Below are 18,574 nucleotides of genomic sequence, written 5' to 3' on the forward strand. Positions count from 1 at the left end.
ACAAATGTTAAGTTACATGTTAAGCCAATAAAAACTAGCGTTTTTCATGATATTGATATTTTCCTTTTGTTAATATGTGTAATTAATGCATGTTGTTAAACCCAATCAAATGTCAAATGGAACAGTGCATTCCTGCTTTCTGAACAATGACACGGAATTTCTATCCAATCTTTGTGTTTGGGGTTCTAAAGGAACCAAAGAGAAACATGTTGATCATAGTACATCAATTAGAAAAATAAATGAACAAAGCATGCATGTGTGCACCTGTTTAGCTGTGTAAAGCTAAAGCCATGCTAAAGTTGATCTGACTGATGAGGTAAAACATTTAAATCCTGTAAAACATTCCTGAACCAGAAGCATATTTGAAAGTGAATCTTTTCACACGTTATCACTGTAGGTGGCCTGCGGAGCGAGTTTATGGTCATGGTGAGTGTGACCACCGTCCTGAAGGCGGTGAGCCTGTTTGTTGCAGAGCTCATCAGCTCCGTCACAGACTGGTTCCAGTCCGAACCAGCATGGGCCAACCTAGAAGTGCTGGAGGAAACAGAGCTGAAGACCACTGGAGGGGGTGAGTCTGAAAACAGAAACAAGCTGAATCTATAATGTTGCAGACATTTTGACTATGAAATTCCCTCTGTGTTGCTATTCTTCCATCGCAGCTCAACAAAGAAATAGGGAACAAAATGTTTTCATTTTAATTTTCTAATTTTGGACTAACTATTTTAACTCTCTGAACTTCTTATAATTAGGATTGATCGATACAAACCCCTGTTGGGAGGTCAAAATCCAACTTTTGGTGTCTATGATTAGAGTACGACAGCACACAAATCAATCCACAAACTTGCAGTGGGCCCAAACAGTGACTGCATCGTTCATTAGGGACAAGGTAGTAAATGGACTTCTTCAGTTATCCCTAATGAACAAGAGTCAGTGGCATTAGATTCAATAATGCGCCTTCATCTCTTTCAGTCCATGAGCGACACAGGGCCAAAACTCTGTGGGACAAGACCGGAGCTGTGGTCGTGGTTGTACGACGACCTGGATGATTATTGTGCAGAGAGGTATGAGATCACATGCCTGTACGTGTATCAGTAATAAGAACTCTGTGGTCACTTAACTGGTTAACTTTCTTCCATGCTATATGATTCTCTCTGTCCGTCCCTCTCTAGGAGGCTGCTGAGCTTACCTCTCTGAAGTCCCAGCTGCAGGACCTTGAAGTCCCTCTGTTTGCCGTGGTAAAAGAAAACATTGGCAAGGAGCTGGACTGTTTCAAGAAGTACTTCACTGGGAAGGTCTATGTGGATCAGAAGGTCTGCATTTACACACGGCTTTAAGATATTAAGTGAAACATGTAGGGTTTTTAAGATAATTTAAGACAATAAACTGCCTTTATGTTATTCTCATAGAGAAATTTCTACGGCCCTAAAGAGCGGTGGATGTTTCTCTCCATGTTTCTGCGTATTGGCGTGTGGAGGAACCTCTGGCGGGCCTACAGGAGGGGCTTCAGGGGAAACCTAAGAGGTGAAGGACTTGTCCTGGGAGGAGTCTTTGTCATTGGGCCCGGAGATCAGGTAGGCAGTCAATTACAGAACAAATGTTTTCTGACAAGTGTATCTGGATGTTGTAAGATTGTGTTTTCCCCCCCCCCCCCCAGGGTATTCTACTGGAGCACCGCGAGAAGCAGTTTGGGGATAAAGTGAATATGCTGGCAGTACTCAGAACAGCCCGCAAAATTCAAGACCACATGGCCAGATAGACCTCAAATATGTGAATGAATGGACTGTTAGTGAAGCATTACATAATAATATGTTGCAGCATGTTTTCTTTTGTTTGTCTGTAAGTCTAAACTCAGACGTTTTCCTTTAAAATGCTGTGCTCTGCTCATATTGCATTTGTACATTTAAATTCTGGTCTCATTCCCCTTTTGCTGATATGTTATGCAGTGTCACAACTTTGTGGTTAACATATGTCTCTTTAACTATTTAGTGGCCCACTGTCTGCTGTTCTGGTCCTGGTTGTGTGATGGTCTTTTGTGTGTTTTAATGAAGACTTGTTTCTAAACTCTGCTGAGAGAACAGGTCTGATGCTTGCACACAGATCAAACATTTACCAAGGCGGTATTGGCATGACATGAAGGAGATTGAACTGTTGGAGTGATGAAACGCATTGTGTGTTTGCCATGTAATAAACCACTTAACCAATAATGCTTACAGAAAGATTATCTGTACATTTAGCTGTCCGTGTATTGTATTTTACCTTGTTTTGGTTCGTGGCAAAATCTTCTTTTCCAGCCATCTTACTCGATTAGTTTCCCTGCTCCTCGGATCGTTTAGTACGCCTGCGCATAAATTTGTTTACAAAACGTCGGTTCAGGGAGGCGCTGCTTGTCGCTTCATTGATTTCGGTGAGTGTTCCCTTATTACACAACTATTCCGTTAACTTGATATTAAGTCATAGCTTCTGAACAGGTGCACCTGCTTTAGCAAACCATGCTAGCTCCAGGCCCACACTCAATGAACCAACGGCTAATTCCATCGTTAGCTGAGCTAACCGCTAGCCACGACACTGACGTCACCACTAGCAACAGTAACTTTGTAGGACACTGAAAGTATAGATTATGTAACCGTCATGATTATAACCTCTCAATACGACAACATATTCTAGTCCTATTGGGTTACAACTATGCGTGTAGTCTGTGGAGCCACTAGGTAATGTCATTGACTACACATTGGTAGTGTGAAGGTCATTATCTGCATTATTTGCTGTCTACCTGATTGTATCATATAGTAAATGAAGCCAGAACAAACAGGAAATACGGTATCACACAACTACACACAGCAGCTGGACTAATAATACACATAACTGCACATTAATGTAAATTCAAATCAATTTAGGTTTGTTAGACAATGATTATTAAGCTTTGTTCAGCTTTTAATGGACATAAAGTAAAGCAAGAACTGGATCAGGACTGATGGATTGTAAGTCCCATATCCCAAAAATTACAAATTGGTGTTTTAACAGCTGGTAAAAAAATGTCCCTCTTCAGATATATATATTATCATACATCTATGATATTATTGGATTATAATAAAAGATGCATCAACATGTATGTAGCATTTTAATGTTGCTGGGAAGCTAAATCTATGACACATCTTCATGTTTTTTACGGTAATCATGAATGAAAAATCAGTTTGAAATGGAGGTAATTATATTTTAGAAGCAGATCATGTTATGTATTAAAAGTCTATATGGTCAAAGTAATAGTAGTGGAGAAGAAGAATCTAAAGGAAATACTCAAGTACCTCAAAAAAGTACAGCAGTGCAACACTAGAATGTGATCCTTCATCCCAGCATCGTCCAGGCAACTCATTATATACATAATACTCTTTCTTCATTAGATTATTATCATTGTGTACAAAGTATTGGCTAACATTACATCATGTTCGTAACTGGCAGTACCAGTGCTGACAGCTACTCTCTCTGCTCAGGGAGTCTTCCTTGAGTTGCAGGCGTGGCCGCGTGTCTCTATTGGCTGCTGCTGTGCTCATTCCTTCAGCCCTTTGTCCTCCCTGCTCTTAAATGTCAGGACATAAATGTATTTGGGTGATTTACCGTTTGAAACTGGATGTACTTAATCCCAGGAGAATAAGTATTTCTTCGCGTTCTGGAAATGGAGACAAGTTAGTATATGACATTCTTACTTTTTAATCAGTTTACTTTTCTGGAACAGCTGCAAGTGTGTTCATTTCTTAATTCTCAGCCTATTCATTTCTATGTGTGTAATATTAATTGTAATTTCACTTGTGTTTTCACTGTAATTTACTGTATGTGTTAACCACACATGAGCGCTTTGGGTGCTCATAGGAAGTTTGTTTGCAAATGGAGAACTGTCATACCCCAGTGAGATTATTAAGATAAGAATCACACCTTGTATGCTTCATGCTTTTCATGCTTCATGCGTTCTTTCAGGTTGATATTGCTCACTCTTCAGGGTGGGTAATAAATTCCTATTTTAAGCTTAGATACAACTTGGCTAACTGGCTAAACTGTCAGTATAATGTGTTATCTGGGCAGTCTAATCATGAAGAAAGATCCCATCATTTTCCCTCTTCAGTCTGTAAAATCAAATGCAGCATGGCACAAAGAAAAGACTTGTGTTTCTTTCTTTCAGGGAACTCTTGAGGGTCTTTGTAGTCAGAGGGTCAGATGCTGGCTCTGTCCAGGTGTTGGACAGGTTTGAGGTGGAGACGGTCCCCGCACTGCTCTGCCCTCTCTCTGGGCAGCGCTACCACGAGCAGCCGGACCTCCACCGCAGCCAGGCCCCAGTTTCTAAGAACCCAGACTGCTCTGTTTCACCAAAGTAAAGCCAAAGCCAGTCCTGACCCAAACAAGCCTGCTTCAGGCAAGGACACATTTGACTGCCTTCACAGCTCGCTGTTCCCCGACCACAACCCAAACTTTGAGCTCGTTGCTTTAACAGCCGTGACCCGTGCACAGGGTTTCTCTGCTTTCCACCCACTTTGAGCTCGAGTGACTCCTGACCTTCATGACACTGAAGAGTGTTGCGAAAGTAGACAAAATAAATGAGTCATTCTATAATATGATCATTTTGATCTTTCTAGCGATGCTTTGATAAGAGCAATGAATAACCTTTGTGAATTTCACAGTTTCATCCATCGCTCATAGATGAATTGCTTCACTGATTAAAAGAAGCAGTACATAATACTGTAGCTGAAAGTCGATTAATAGATTAGAATAGACTTTTTTTTCCAGTATCTTCATAAACAATCGACAGATTCATTGATAAGGAAAAAACTGTTTGCCCTACGATTAGACTGCAAGATTTCTAACTAACTACAAAGGAAAGCACGACGTTAGCGGTCCCAGAGTGACTCGTTAAAAAAAAAAAACACACCAGCTGCAGTCAAATGTAGCGTCTACAAACTGGCAGAAGCCCATCTCCTTAGTGGGTATGTGAGCTATCTAATGTCACGGAGGAGCTTGAGATGAGAGTAATGTGATAAGATGCTACGCTGGTACACAGAACAATATCCTTAAACACAAGACCGAATCTGCAAGATGGGTCTTGTTGGTCTCAGAGGTCTGAGGTCTCCTTGTGTAAGAACTGAGAGTGAAAGAAAGTAGAACTATCACCGAGTCTCTATAGGCAACGTTAAAGAAAACTGCCCAAGCTGTATTGTTAAAGCTAAGCATGTTTATCTTTCCTGATGAGCATGCGTGACATAAAAGACTCATTTCTCTCCTCATGTTGTTGCCTGTTTGTGCTGCAGTGTTCTCCTCTGTGCTCGGTCTGGAGGGGGGGCTGTCCGGGATGGGGATGTGGTCGTTGGGTCTGGGTGCCGTCGGAGCGGCGCTTGCCGGGATCTTCCTGGCCAACACTGATCTGTGTCTTCCTAAAGCTGCTCGGGCGTCACTGGAGAACCTTGAAGAGGCGGACCTGCGCTCCACCAAAGATGGTAGGTAGCCTTTCTGATTGGCTGTGTAATTCTGTCACCCACCAATAAGCCCGTTAGTCTCAAAACTAGTTGTTGTTAAACCCATATGAGAATCAGCCATTAACAGTTTTCTTTACTGTTGTATATTTGTATGCGTTGTGCGTGCACTGAATGAGGTTTTGTGTGGGATTTAGGGCAAAGCTGCTTTCTTAAATCTGCTGGTATTACAGATTAGATCACTGTAAAGGTCTTTGTCCAAAGCTGAAGGTAGAGTTACTGTGATATTCCAAAACATTTACATGTGTCATGTGACCATGAACATTTAGCTTTTTCTCCCGTTTGAAGGCTGCATCTTTTATCTTCCACACAGTAGATAGATTAGATTCATGTTGCAGTGAAACCCATGACATTCTTGTGCTCTCTTTTTTTTTTTTTTTATCAGAGACATGTCAGCCTTGTGTTAGAAACTATTTGTTCTTGTTTTGTCTGCAGGCAACAACGTCATCAAAGCCAAGAGCCTGTGGGACATGAACGGGGCTGTGGTCATGGCCGTACGGCGCCCTGGATGATTTTTGTGCAGAGAGGTGATACACATGACTCAAGAGTTGAAATGTGTACAGTGCATTGTGAGTAATATTTACTCTGATGGTATCTCTCTCTCTCTCGCTCTCTCTCTCTCTTTATAGGAGGCTTCTGAGCTGTCCTCTCTGAAGCCCGAGCTGGAGAAGCTCGGGGTCCATCTGGTTGCTGTGGTGAAGGAGGACGTCGGCACAGAGATCGAGGACTTCAGACCGCACTTCGATGGGGACATCTACATAGATGAAAAGGTCAGCTGTGGTAGATAACATCAGACCAGAGCTACTGTTACTCTTCCTCCTCTCTGTCTGTCTAAACTACCAAACAGTCTTACTCCTTTTTTTTAATTACCGACAAGTACCGACAATGACAACCTGTCCTAACTTGTTTCTTTTCATTTTTGTTGGTCTTCTACGATAGCAGCAGCCAGAAGAACATATTAGTTACATTCTGGAGACACAAGCTATTAAACAAATGATTAGCTAATTATTTTTCTGTTCATTGACTGATTGTTTCAGCTCTTGTGAGATTAATAATAATAATTTAGGTGTGGATCTGCTCATCAATCAGTGGAGTGTAAATGGCTATTAAGAGTGCTGGTTGAATGAGCGATTATTATATATTTTGTAATGATCCTAGAGTGGGGAATAGGCTATCAATCAGCAGTTATTGCTGGGAAATGAAAATGAGTCACATCCTTCCTTCTGCATTAATGTTCTCCTCTGCCAAAGGGCAACTTGAGTTGACGAATAAGGTCATGTCATTTTGGCTAAAGCAATAGTTGAATAAATCCACAAGGCTGTTTTATTTCTCTTGAATCTTGACTGAAACCTAACTGTGCGATTGTAGAAAGTCTTCTACGGGCCGCTGCAGAGAAAGATGGGGGGTCTGGGGTTCATTCGGCTCGGGGTGTGGCAGAACTTCATACGGGCCTGGAGGTCAGGCTACCAGGGCAACATGAACGGAGAGGGCTTCATCCTGGGCGGAGTGTTTGTCCTCGGAGCAGGAGACCAGGTGAGTGGACCTGGACTACTCGGGGAGGAATCAGTAGAGCTTCTTAAAACTGTATCTTAACTGTGTGTTGCGTTTGCAGGGGATTCTCCTGGAACACCACGAGAAGGAGTTTGGCAATAAAGTGCAGATTGCCGATGTGTTGGAGGCCGTTAAGAAGATTGTAAAAGCAGAATAATTTGACCCCCTAAAACAAATGTCATTAGACAAAAGGTACGATGAGTTTAGATCAAAACATGACTGCTGAGATGTCCATCATTGAAATATTATGACATTTATGTCTGCACTATCTAATATCACAGCATACCTCTGTCTTTTGCACTTTAATTTACTGTTGGTTCAGGACAGAGACAATATTATTTCAGGATTTGTCACTGATTATACCTCTGCAGACACCTAGAAGCTAGTGTCTTTGAGACGGGTACTAAAATCAGGTACTAAGGGACTTAAATGCCATTTAATTTAAGGTAATTTGAAATCTGCCTTTTAGAGAACCACTAAATGTATTGATTAATTATTCTGTGAGCTTTTCTTTCAGTGGTACATTTGTAATAACGTTTTGTGTATCGTCTTTGTTTGCTTCTCCTGGTCAGGCACCCTGAATGGGCCTCCAACATGGCGGACCAGTGTGTGTGTGCGGCCTGTGTGTGTGATAATGACAACTTGAATCCAAACTCAACATTGAGAGGAGCAAGTTTGATGCTCAAACACATACACGTCCAGCCACTGTTCGCCATGTTGAGGAGTGTTGGTGCTGCCTGAATGAAGCATGTGTGTGTTGTGTGTACATAAGTAACAAATAAAGAAGACCTCGTCACAATATCTTCACTGTGCTCCTGTGTGTTTAATTTGTTTTTTAAGATTTCATCTGTACGTACATGTTCCTACCCTCTCTTATGGATGTTATTTCTAGAAATGACTTGACAAACTGACTTGGTCCAGTTTGTGTCTAAATTGTGGAATTATGTATTAAATCCATCTAATATAATTTTAATTACATATACACTCCTTTTCCTTTTGTTTAATCCATAATCCAATGTCTTATTAATCCATGCCTGTGAGCTTTCCAGCTGCTCTTAATATACAGTAAAATAACTCAAATGAGCAAAAATACCAGCTTGAATTATTTGAATCTATTACTTAACCCATGAATTTATTAAAGCTCCAGGAACAGAAAATGCACATATGACAATACTAAGCCAAAGTTCTCCTTTTCTGTTGAAATTCACTGGTTATCACGATTAAATCTATGTATAATACACAGTCAGGTTTGTATTTCCAAACCTCTGTGTCTGTGTGAGATTGCCTCACACTTCCTCCACAAACAAGCCTTATCAGATCAGAACTGTGTTTCACCCTTTTAAGTTAGTTTCCTGGTCCCCAAAAACATTTATAATATAAATACTTTTAATGTTGTTGAATTAAGCAGACAAATTTGGACTTTAATGTTACATATTTTATTCTGTTGCTCTGAGTAAAATACATTCCACAACAAGGAAATATATTTAATCACAATACAAAATCGAGGGAGAAAACACTGACAGATCTACGGGTGTAAAGTGTATGTACACGACAAAAACATTCATGGAGTGTTACAAACAACGGATTGTCTTTTCAATGTGCAAAGATTTGACGTTTTCTTCATTTCATGCACAACTAAATTCTTAACTTGGTGGGTTTTCAACCAAAATGTGTTAAGTGAATTTATTATGACAATTTATTGAATGTCAATAAAATCAATGCCAAATATATGATCTTTAACTAAACTGTGTGTTGGGATTTATTTACATGTCCAATCTGTAAACTGTGTTAAAGTTTTTGAAACATTTGGTGAGCTTTTGAGAATATGACGACCATTTCTGTAAAAAAACAAAAACAAGGAAAAAAAGGAGAAAAAGCCTGGAAAAAAGGTCCACACGTTAAAGCTGAAACAAAAACATTAAAAGCTAAACTCTTCTTCTCCTCAATCCAATTCATACCCGTCTCCTCTTTGGATTGATCTATTGGTGCGACACGTTACGGTCGCAAGCTGAGATACAAACGTATTTAAATGCTGACTCAGACCCTCCACTTTTGTTCTTGACACTTGTGCGCCATAATTCCAAGAGCAGAAAAACACAAAAAGCAGAAGCTAAAGCGACTTGGTTACGAGCAATGAAAAAACTGCCAAACACTGAAGAGATTATTAATAAGCAGTAAGTTCAGTCAACATCATCCAGCACCATTAAACAAATACAATCTTCAGTATAAACAAATCCATCTAGCTCCTACAGCAGCACAGCAAAGGTTATATAGTGCAGTTTCATCCTCGGCAGGAAAACACCCCAAACACACACACACGCAACATGGTAACTAGGTCCTACTGATGCAGCCGGGGTACGTATCAAATATCGGAAAACTTGAAGTGATGCTAACTCTGAAACACTGTCCTGCAGTGCATGTGATCATGTCTTTGTGTCACAGAGGGGGCAAGGGACTCAAACTGTAGCTGTGGTCCGGGTGTTACGTGTTTAAGTGAAAATGTGACTGACAATGATAAACGTTGAAAGAAGACTTTCATTCCAAAATGATACAAAGACTTCCACGTCCTCACACAGAAGCGAGGAGTCGTGTGTTTGACGTTAGCGTCGCATGTGTTTCTAAAATGATCCAGAGAAGCACTGTGGAATTAAACTTCAATTTCAGAATCACATTTAAAACACAATCATTGTGCATTTCTGTACAGAAGTTGATACTTGTGCAGTTGCTACAGCCCCTTAACGCCCACAATCAGTTTACTTTAAATAAATGTGCAACTTCAAAATTCCTGAAACACGAACTTCGAGTGACTACAGATGCTTGATGGAGGTGAATGTAAGTTTGAACAATCTTAGTGTTGGGTTACACTTTCTTTGACCAACATACACAAAACATGACTTTGCACAAACGTTGACTCATAGTTGGTCCTCTGTGACCGTGTCCACTGGAGGACCGACCCTCTGATCTGAACACTCATTAGCCCTCGAGGTGCGCTCGCTCATTAGCAGCGAACTCTTACTCTCTTCCGCTGCATACGTGATTCACTAACAGAGGCACACCCCTAAAAAAAAAATCATCATGCATATGTGCTCCATAATATATATCATATATATGCGTTTATATTTAAATATCAAAAGGAAAAAAATAGACTTATTCTTGCATAATCCAGAGAGACAACACAGAGATAAATACAGCGGATATTTCCTCACTGACACAATCATCACTATCTAACCACACCGGACAGTCACGGGTTTCAGTAACAATGTGAATGAATTTCGCTAGAGAAGCTCAAACTCAGCCAAACTGACCACTTTCACAAAGCCGCAACAAAGACTGTGCACACAGTTACCCACTGCCCTGCCTGGAAATAAGCATTTTGACTTTGACTCGCAACATGAGCTACTTTCATTGGGAACGATGGGACATCAACGGCTCTGATCAGAACCCTGCATGTCCGACTTTAAGGACCTGAAATTAGACGCAACGGAGTATATTCCTCCACTTGACAACCTCGGAACAAGCACCAACAACAACAATCAAATATTTCATTAATGTGCCACTAAAGATAGCGACTGCACTCGTTCGTAAAAGTGATCTCAACAGTACATATTTATGTTGATAGAAAGCACACTGTGTTCACTGATGCGCTCTATGGCTGTGCTTTGGGAGCTTTTGCAGTATGTCTACATATTTTCTTTGCCACGTTCTACCGAGCACCTAATTACCTGGCCTATGAATATGAAGGGACATAAGTACACTTCAGGGGAGATGAAGAGAGCAAGAAGCTGCGCGGGTGAACAAGGAGGACAACAGAGGGATAAAGCTACACAGTAGATCTACGAGGAGGAAATGAATTGGTGCCGATAATTTCCACATACTGTAGTCAGTGTGTGATAGCTTAAAATATTACATTTCAAAACAGAATCCTGCAATGCTGACTAGCCAGGAATTGTAAAGAGGAAATGTAAATAAGAGGAGGGGGGCTCGAGGCAAAACAAAACAATTCAGAAGCCTTAAAAAGCACAAGCCTTCGTTTGACTCTGCAGTTACAAATAATTAACCAAAGTACCTCAAACTTATGTTAACCTGAATGCAACATGAAATATTTGAGAGTGAAACACAAATCAGTGACTTCACAAGTCGCCTCCCTACAGGCAGGTTTGACCAAAGGAAGACACACGACACAATAATAAAAAAAAACTAAGCAGGAGTCAGGTTTTCTTCTCTAAGGAGTGCCATCTATGTACAGAGAGAACAGTCAGTTCTCTTCCTTCTCAAGGTGTTTTGTTTTTCCTTCTGTCAATACTCAACAATCACCACCCTAAAACCCTGTTACACTTGGAGCGGCTCCATGCGGTGAAATAAAAAAAAAAACAAATGCAGCAACACAACAACAACGACGACGAAAAACATAAATCAATTCAGTTTTGCCCTCCCACTTGTGCCCACAGGACAACAGACGTGTACATAGCGTGTGTGTGTGTGTGTGTGTGAGTGAGTGTGAGTGTGAGTGTATCTTTGTCTTGTGCGTGTGCGTGTAGATGTGTTGGCTGGTCCTACAGGCCCTTGTTGAAGTAGACGGTGGTGGTGTTGGGACTTGTCTGTCGTATCCTCTCCTGCAGGTCTGCTTCCAGCCCGCTCACACTTATAGAGCTACAAAGAGATAGTTGAACACGTTTAAAGCGCTGCTGACATGTTAGATAACACTGCATGTACGAGTTGGACCGCTGTCTGTACCTTTTCTGCGGGAAGAGGGCGCAGCACAGAGGAGTTGCAAACACCAGGCTGAGAACAAGAGATGGTAAGGGAGGTTTTAGACAGTGTCACTGTTTCCTTTGAAAGTACAGACAATAGAGTCCATTATGTGTAAATTACTCACCACAAACCGACGAGCCCCACCTGGACCGGAGCATTTAGAAGTGGGAACCGCTACAGGGAGACAAAGTCAAGTTCAACATGTTTGTCTGCTCAATGTATGTGGAACGCGTGGAACGCAACAGGACTCTTTTCAGCCTCACAAAATACAGACACTAGTTAATCCACCGACTAAAAAAACAACAACAGCAGCATGAGAGTGATGCATGCAGTCTGCTTACCTTCATGAAAGCTTTCTTCTCCAGATAATTCATTATAACAGGGGGAATGGCTGTAAAGAAAATCAAAATAAGTCAGGTGAAGTGTTTCTGCATGCTTTAGTATGCGTCTCACAGGGTGAGAGTTTTATCTCTCGTGCCATTGAACCACGGTACGGTTTTAGATCCACAAGCAAAGACAGTAGATATAATGTCGACATTACCCATTGCTGGCATTGCCATGCCGATCCTTGACACCACCACCTGCACAATGGCCTGCTTGGCAGCATTGGGGGACTCTCCTAACCTGTTTCCATTCTCATCCATCACAGGGATACCGTACTTCAACTCCCTGGGAGGAAACAGAAACTAAAGTCATGTAGAGCAGCAGCCGTCACAAGAGCTCCTGAAAGCTCCCGAGTGAACAAAGCAGAGGGATTCGGCTTTTTTACGAGACCTCACCTCTGTCTCATGAAGGGAATGTTGATACAGTTCGCAGCGGCGACGGCAGCAAAGGGGACAAACCGGCTGGCGATCGGCGGGAGACGCTGCAAAGATGCAGAATCAAGAACACATTCAGACGGCAAATCTCTGCACAAATGTACGTATCTTCAGATCTTTGCTCTGTGTCCGTTTATTCACTTGAACCGCGGGCATTACCGTAGCGAGAGACTTGAGACCCAGGGCAGTGACCACAGCTCCAGTAGTAGCACTGACGTAGGCTACACTAAGTTGACTGCGAAGAGACAGAGTGGAAGCATATCACACATTAATTACCCACTTCCTTTTACAACCGTTGCACACATCATAAATAGATGCAGCACATGACGTCTGTGGCTGACAATCAGGTAAACTAAAGTAGAACATTTCAAAGTAGAGTTGCTTCAGTAAGGGTGCAGATTCATGCTATGTTTGGATGTGCAGAGGCAACCCCTTTACTCTTCATACATGCATGCATTTGATGCATTTCTGCAGCGTCTGACGGGTATTTCTTGCGGTACAATGAGAGGAGTGTGCAAATGCGGGTTTGGCATGAGGCATAAAACCGTATATCAGCATGAGTGCATGGTTACGTGGGGCTGAACATGCATAACTGTGGAACGTAATACCGCTGTGAGGGAAGGGGAGAGGACAGCAGCTCCCTCAGCCTCCTTACAGACACTAGTTTAGAGGGAGGACAGGAAAGATCTAGAGTGGAAGGGAAGTGAGAAGTCCTCCCTACTTCACGGTCATGGCGGCATCTCCACTGCGGTTGGTGTAGTTGACGACAGCGTTGAAGGACTGGTTAACCCACTGCCAGAACACCACAGCCGGAGTAGTCCTGGCGACGAGAGGGGACAACAACAGTGTGTTTGAGGAAGTGAGATTTCACAGTGTACAGCACAAATGTAGAGCATAGAAGCAAAAATACCCTTCTGTCTCCAGTCCACACAATAGAGAGAGTTATAATAAGCACACTGCACGTACCATCATTCGTTACTTATTTCACTCTGTAAATACCAAGTATAAAAAAAAGTTAAGTTTTGAGTAAAGTTGGTAGATAAAGATCGAGACCCATCTGTTAGTGGAGCATTGTGAACCACCAAACCACACGGAGCTAGAGAGGTTTTTTTTTTTTCCTGCTGCTATGAAATCATCTGTCATCAATGTTAATCAAGCCACAGGTTTGTTCTTTTAGCCCAAATTACAGGTTTGTCTCAGATAGTTTGACACTTTACACACAGGAACACGCTCGATCCATGTTGCTGTTAACCTGAGAAACAAACATTTATACTTTGTCCCTTTAGGACTAAATGGGATTTGAAGTAAAAACTTTTCTCTGGTTTGTTTGTAATCAATCAGTAAAGTTAACCTACAAGTGTTTGCATTTTCTCTCATTTGATACATAATCAGATGTTTTGCCAATTTGTACTACTTAAAGCCACCATGCGCAGAATTTGAAATGTCATACTTTGGCTCCCTCCAGTGGTGGTATGCAAACATGACACTGATATCCTATTGATCACATGTCTGATCCCCAGAACAAATTCCAAACGTAATACTAGTAATAATTCTAATAATGTAAAATATCAATGTTAAACAAATTAACAAGACATCATGAAATAGATAAAACATGAGACTGAATAATATATTATTCATTCATTTGAGTTGAACCACTTCTTAAAACCTGTGAACCTGTAATTTTCACTTGATAAATATCTCAAACTATTAGAATGATTACTTTTTGTTGTTAATCATTTTGTCGTTTCAGCTCAACATCATCACATGACTTCACTGTCCTCTCAGCTGCCCAATGATTCATCAGTATTCAGCAGTGAGTGACATTTTTATTTTTTAAGAGGATTTTCACTCTGTGGAGGGATTAAAATCTATTTTTATGCAGTGTTGTATGCGGTGTTACATTTAAATCACATGGAAACTGTATAATATTCGGCACATTTCTGTTTTTCTATTTCCTCATTCTATTTTTGATGAAGCCATTTTCAGGCTGGCGTTGAGAAATACATTGAATCATGCATTGAAACCTCTGCTGTACCTGTAGAAGGTGAGCATGCAGCCTGTGATGGACATGTTCATCGGCACCTGAGCTGACATCCGGCCAACCACAACCATCTTCTCTCCAGTGTCGGGGTGGAAGGCGGAGTCGTAGATGTACTTGGCTCGCCAGAGCGCATCCTCCGTCAGACCAGGCTTCGCGACCCCGGCTCTGAAGGAGTCAAAACAGTGGAGTGATGAAGTATTTGCCACATATTTAAACGCAGCAGTGTCTCTCTCTCTGTACTCCTACTCTATCCTCTCATCTCCCGACCCCTCTACCTGTAGTCCTCCATGATCCCTCTGGCCTCCTCCAAAGTCTCAGAGGACAGCAGGACGTTCCTGGGATCTGTGACCATGAAGAAGTGCTTGGCGCGGCCCATAAATGTGCCTTGGTCCCATCTTGGCTCCTTGATGTTTATGTTGAGGGACAGCTCTTCAGACATCCTGGCTTTCTTTAATCAATAGCAGACATGTTAGTTAGTATTCACTCTATGTTACAAATATAGTCTTAAGACTAAAGTCTGGGCTAAAAATCTAAATTAAACATCTGATCAAAGAAAAGACATTTGATGGAAGCGTCCCCTGTTCTATTGACATGTTTTGGAGGATATCGAGTAAGTATCGCTGATTGCCAGCCAAACAAGTGAAATGATCATCATTAAAACAGATAAGCCTCCACCTCTGCTCTATTAATAGCTCTGCTATAGTTCTGCTATTGTACATAGTCAGTCAGTGTACAGGAGACATTTCTGTGCGTGACAGAACAACTACGACAGGAATGTTCTGTATGCGACTATTTAAACACCGGCCCCACAGTGCTCAGGCCTTGACAAGATCATGACCTGGTTATATATCTGGTTGTATCTCTGGTTATATCTGCAAACCCAAGAACATAACGTTTCTCCAGGGCGAGATGACAGCTGATATGGTGGGTTTCAAACGCTGAATATTGTTATCTGATCAAAGAGACACAGTCACACACACAGTCACACACACAGTCACACACACAGTCACACACACACACACACACACACACACACAGTAGCACACACACACACACAGTAGCACACACAGTAACAAATTAGTCACGATACGCTGTTTAAGTTTCTGTTGGTTCTTCTAAGCTAGCTTGTTAGCAAGGCAGCTGATAGTACTATTGAAACACACACACACACACTGGATAAAAGAATACTGAAACAGGACATTAAAGCTAATAAAATCCCCACAACATCATGTGTTAAGCTAGAGCTTTTCACGCCATCAAACCCACTTCACTTCACTCTCTTGGTAAACTAACGCCAGCCAGCTAGCTAGGTAGTTCACAAGCTAACTACTATGCTAGCTAACGCTTTAGTTAACGTCACAAGGACACACGTTGAGGCGTTGTAAACACTGACTTAGTAGAATTGTGCTTCATCATTTTAATTAATTAAAGATGTGAATGCAGTCAGCAATCACACGTAGTTACCTGGTTGGCTTTCTTTTTCGAAATGTATGACCTCTCAATATCACAGTGTGGAGCTATGCCGCCCTTTGGTGCGTTTATAAGTATCGTAAAACACAACTTCACCGCAAATGACAGGGAGGCAAATAGGGAATGTAGACATTATTTTCTGTTGTACCCAACTCAACTTCATTTCCTGTTGTGTTCTATGCGATATTATAATATAATATAATAATAATAATAATAATATACTACTTTTCCTCAAATCCCAAATCAGTCGCACAGACGTTGGATGTAGAAAATCGGAGTTTTGTGGAGGCCTTTGAATGCAGCACCGTGCAGTGACGTAGTGGGGGCGGTGTTTGTCATGGAAGACATGAGTAGTTGGAAACCCGTGGGCGTGGGAGGTAGACAGCACATGATTGGTTAAGAAACAGCTGACTGGCTCACGTGAATGGTTGTGTTTAACAAAGTTTTGTAAAGGTTTAAAAGAATATTTGTAATGTACAGTATGTCACACCCTGCAACTAAGTTGACTGCAATCCTTCCATTCTAATTGACATTATTATTAAGTCCCAATGTATGTGTGTATTCCTCAGTAAAAAACGTTCTATAAAGTAAGCGAAGCATGTTGTTTTCTTTCATTTTTGTTATGTTTATTTTGGTTGTATTTATAGTATCTCTTTTGACAACAATTATGATATATATTCATGTGATTCTCCACGCTCCTTTTGTTCAAGCTAATGTGCATTGATTTTGTTAATAAAGTTGAATAAAATAATAATGATTATGTCCACCTAAAACATCCTTTATGGTTCCTATAATTCTGTGATTATTTACAATAATCCACCACATCAAAACATGGAAGACATGTAGCCAAGCTAATACAAAAAACACATGTTCACGGTCAAGGTTTCTGGTTTGGCTACAGCATGTTTAGTGTCTTCATGGATGGATTACTGAATGGGCCGAGGGGGGCCAATGTGTCCCAGCCCCCATGATTGGTCGAATCTACGGAGATTGGGATCTGATCTGCATAGAAGTTGTGATGTGACACATCTGACCACCGGGTGGGGTTGTTTACCCACCTCACAGTCACAGCGAAGGCAGCCAGGAAGATCCACAGATCACTTTCTCCACACCCACCTCTCTGTAGTTTAACGGGGAAATATGGACTTAATTAACATATTATCAACACGGTCTGCCTGAGGACAAACTGACAGAGTCTTGAGGCGGTGTTACTGCAATACAAGTGCAATTAGTGTGCTTAATCATCATTAGTCCATCGCTAATGGCTGCACAGCTGCGGAGCCTTATGTAAAAGACTTACACCTCTTAAGACAATAATTGTCACCGGGAGAACAACTGAGGCGGCACTAATAATGCGGAGGTGTCCGATTATGCGTCAGCGAGGCGGACCAGTGAGCGTCTGTCCGAGCTCGACCGGCACAACATGGACACAGCAGGTAAGGCTCTCATTCTTTGTTTACTTTTGTTTAGACGCAATGTCACGATGTGGTTTCACGTGCGGTTTTATAACGTTTCCCGTTTCAGGGAATTAACAGGAATTTAGACTGAAGCAAGACGCGTTAAAGTTGACCGGTACAATGTCAACAAGGAGTCAAGAAGTTTAGTTAGTTAGTTATAGATGATAATTAACCATCAAAACTAGGCCACCTGATTGTTTTATGTCGTGTCGCTGTCCATGGTGCTAAATGATAGAAACGCACGTGAAGTTCAATGACAACGTCTCTTCTGTTGACACAATGTAAGGAGAGATATTGTACTTTAATTTTATTCTATTCAAGGTTATAGGTCATTACTGTATTAAAATGAGTTTGAGTTGCTATTATCCCATCTGGAACTTCTGACATATCATTACTCATCACAGCATATAATCCTCACAACAGATATCCATTTAATTAAACATGACCCGAGGGGAATCATGCACCGCTGACTTCTCTGCAGACAAGGCACCACCGGCTCTATGGAGATGGATTCAGAGGCTGCAAAGGAAACTAGTGGATTATACCAACTTCTTTCACCTACAAAGAAAGGTCCACAGTTCAATCATGGAGCACTACTTCTTGCCATCGTTTTTGAAAGAATATGTAGTTTGTTCATTCAGCTGTGTTGAGTTTAATTTTGAGTTTTTCTACGTCACATTTTTTATTTTGGATCTTGGTTTCTTTTGTTAAGCTTTATTAATGGTCTGAAACTGGTTTTAATGACGATCATGGATGTTACCTAGAGCTTTTTAAGTTCTCTACCTTGTGGAACTACTGCACTATTTTATCATCCCCTTTGGCCCAGCAAGAGCAAAAAAGAGTCCAATTCCCCACCACATTTTTCCTCACCTCCGTTGCCTGAATCCCGGACTGCACCTCTTCCATCCTGACAGTGGACCACAGATATCCTCCTGTCTGGATGACTAAGGGAAGAGTTGCCGGACACATAGC

The 18,574-nt window shown here is 41.4% G+C and overlaps 3 protein-coding genes across 5 annotated transcripts; 2 read left to right on the forward strand and 1 right to left on the reverse strand.

Moving 5' to 3' along the window:
- Nucleotides 1-423: 423 nt before the first annotated feature.
- LOC306702951 (peroxiredoxin-like 2A) lies at nt 424-2,007 on the forward strand (the record flags this gene model as incomplete). Its single annotated transcript, XM_079168719.1, has 5 exons — nt 424-568; nt 970-1,061; nt 1,170-1,310; nt 1,407-1,571; nt 1,655-2,007. The coding sequence occupies 5 exons, from the start codon at nt 424-426 to the stop codon at nt 1,754-1,756; spliced, it is 645 nt and encodes a 214-aa protein (XP_079024845.1). The 3' UTR covers nt 1,757-2,007.
- Nucleotides 2,008-2,355: 348 nt separating this feature from the next.
- LOC306702950 (peroxiredoxin-like 2A) lies at nt 2,356-7,865 on the forward strand. Of its 3 annotated transcripts, none has more exons than XM_079168718.1 (6): nt 2,356-2,404; nt 5,292-5,477; nt 5,949-6,040; nt 6,143-6,283; nt 6,882-7,046; nt 7,126-7,865. In XM_079168718.1, exons 2-6 carry the CDS (start codon nt 5,333-5,335, stop codon nt 7,219-7,221), a joined length of 639 nt encoding a protein of 212 aa, XP_079024844.1. In that variant the 5' UTR covers nt 2,356-2,404; nt 5,292-5,332; the 3' UTR covers nt 7,222-7,865. The 3 variants fall into 3 exon arrangements, with proteins under 3 accessions (XP_079024844.1, XP_079024843.1, XP_079024842.1); XM_079168717.1 differs by lacking the exon at nt 2,356-2,404 and adding an exon at nt 3,534-3,680; XM_079168716.1 differs by lacking the exon at nt 2,356-2,404 and adding an exon at nt 4,172-4,402.
- A 116-nt stretch (nt 7,866-7,981) lies between these two features.
- sfxn3 (sideroflexin 3) lies at nt 7,982-16,197 on the reverse strand. Its single transcript, XM_079168715.1, has 11 exons — nt 16,140-16,197; nt 14,951-15,123; nt 14,670-14,840; nt 13,356-13,454; nt 12,794-12,869; nt 12,596-12,681; nt 12,358-12,485; nt 12,158-12,207; nt 11,941-11,990; nt 11,799-11,846; nt 7,982-11,714 (listed from the first exon to the last, which is right to left on the reverse strand). The coding sequence occupies exons 2-11, from the start codon at nt 15,112-15,114 to the stop codon at nt 11,618-11,620; spliced, it is 969 nt and encodes a 322-aa protein (XP_079024841.1). The 5' UTR covers nt 15,115-15,123; nt 16,140-16,197; the 3' UTR covers nt 7,982-11,617.
- Nucleotides 16,198-18,574: the final 2,377 nt, after the last annotated feature.

This window comes from Pholis gunnellus, assembly GCF_910591455.1.
Source record: "Pholis gunnellus genome assembly, chromosome: 11".
NCBI classification, from domain to species: domain Eukaryota; kingdom Metazoa; phylum Chordata; class Actinopteri; order Perciformes; family Pholidae; genus Pholis; species Pholis gunnellus.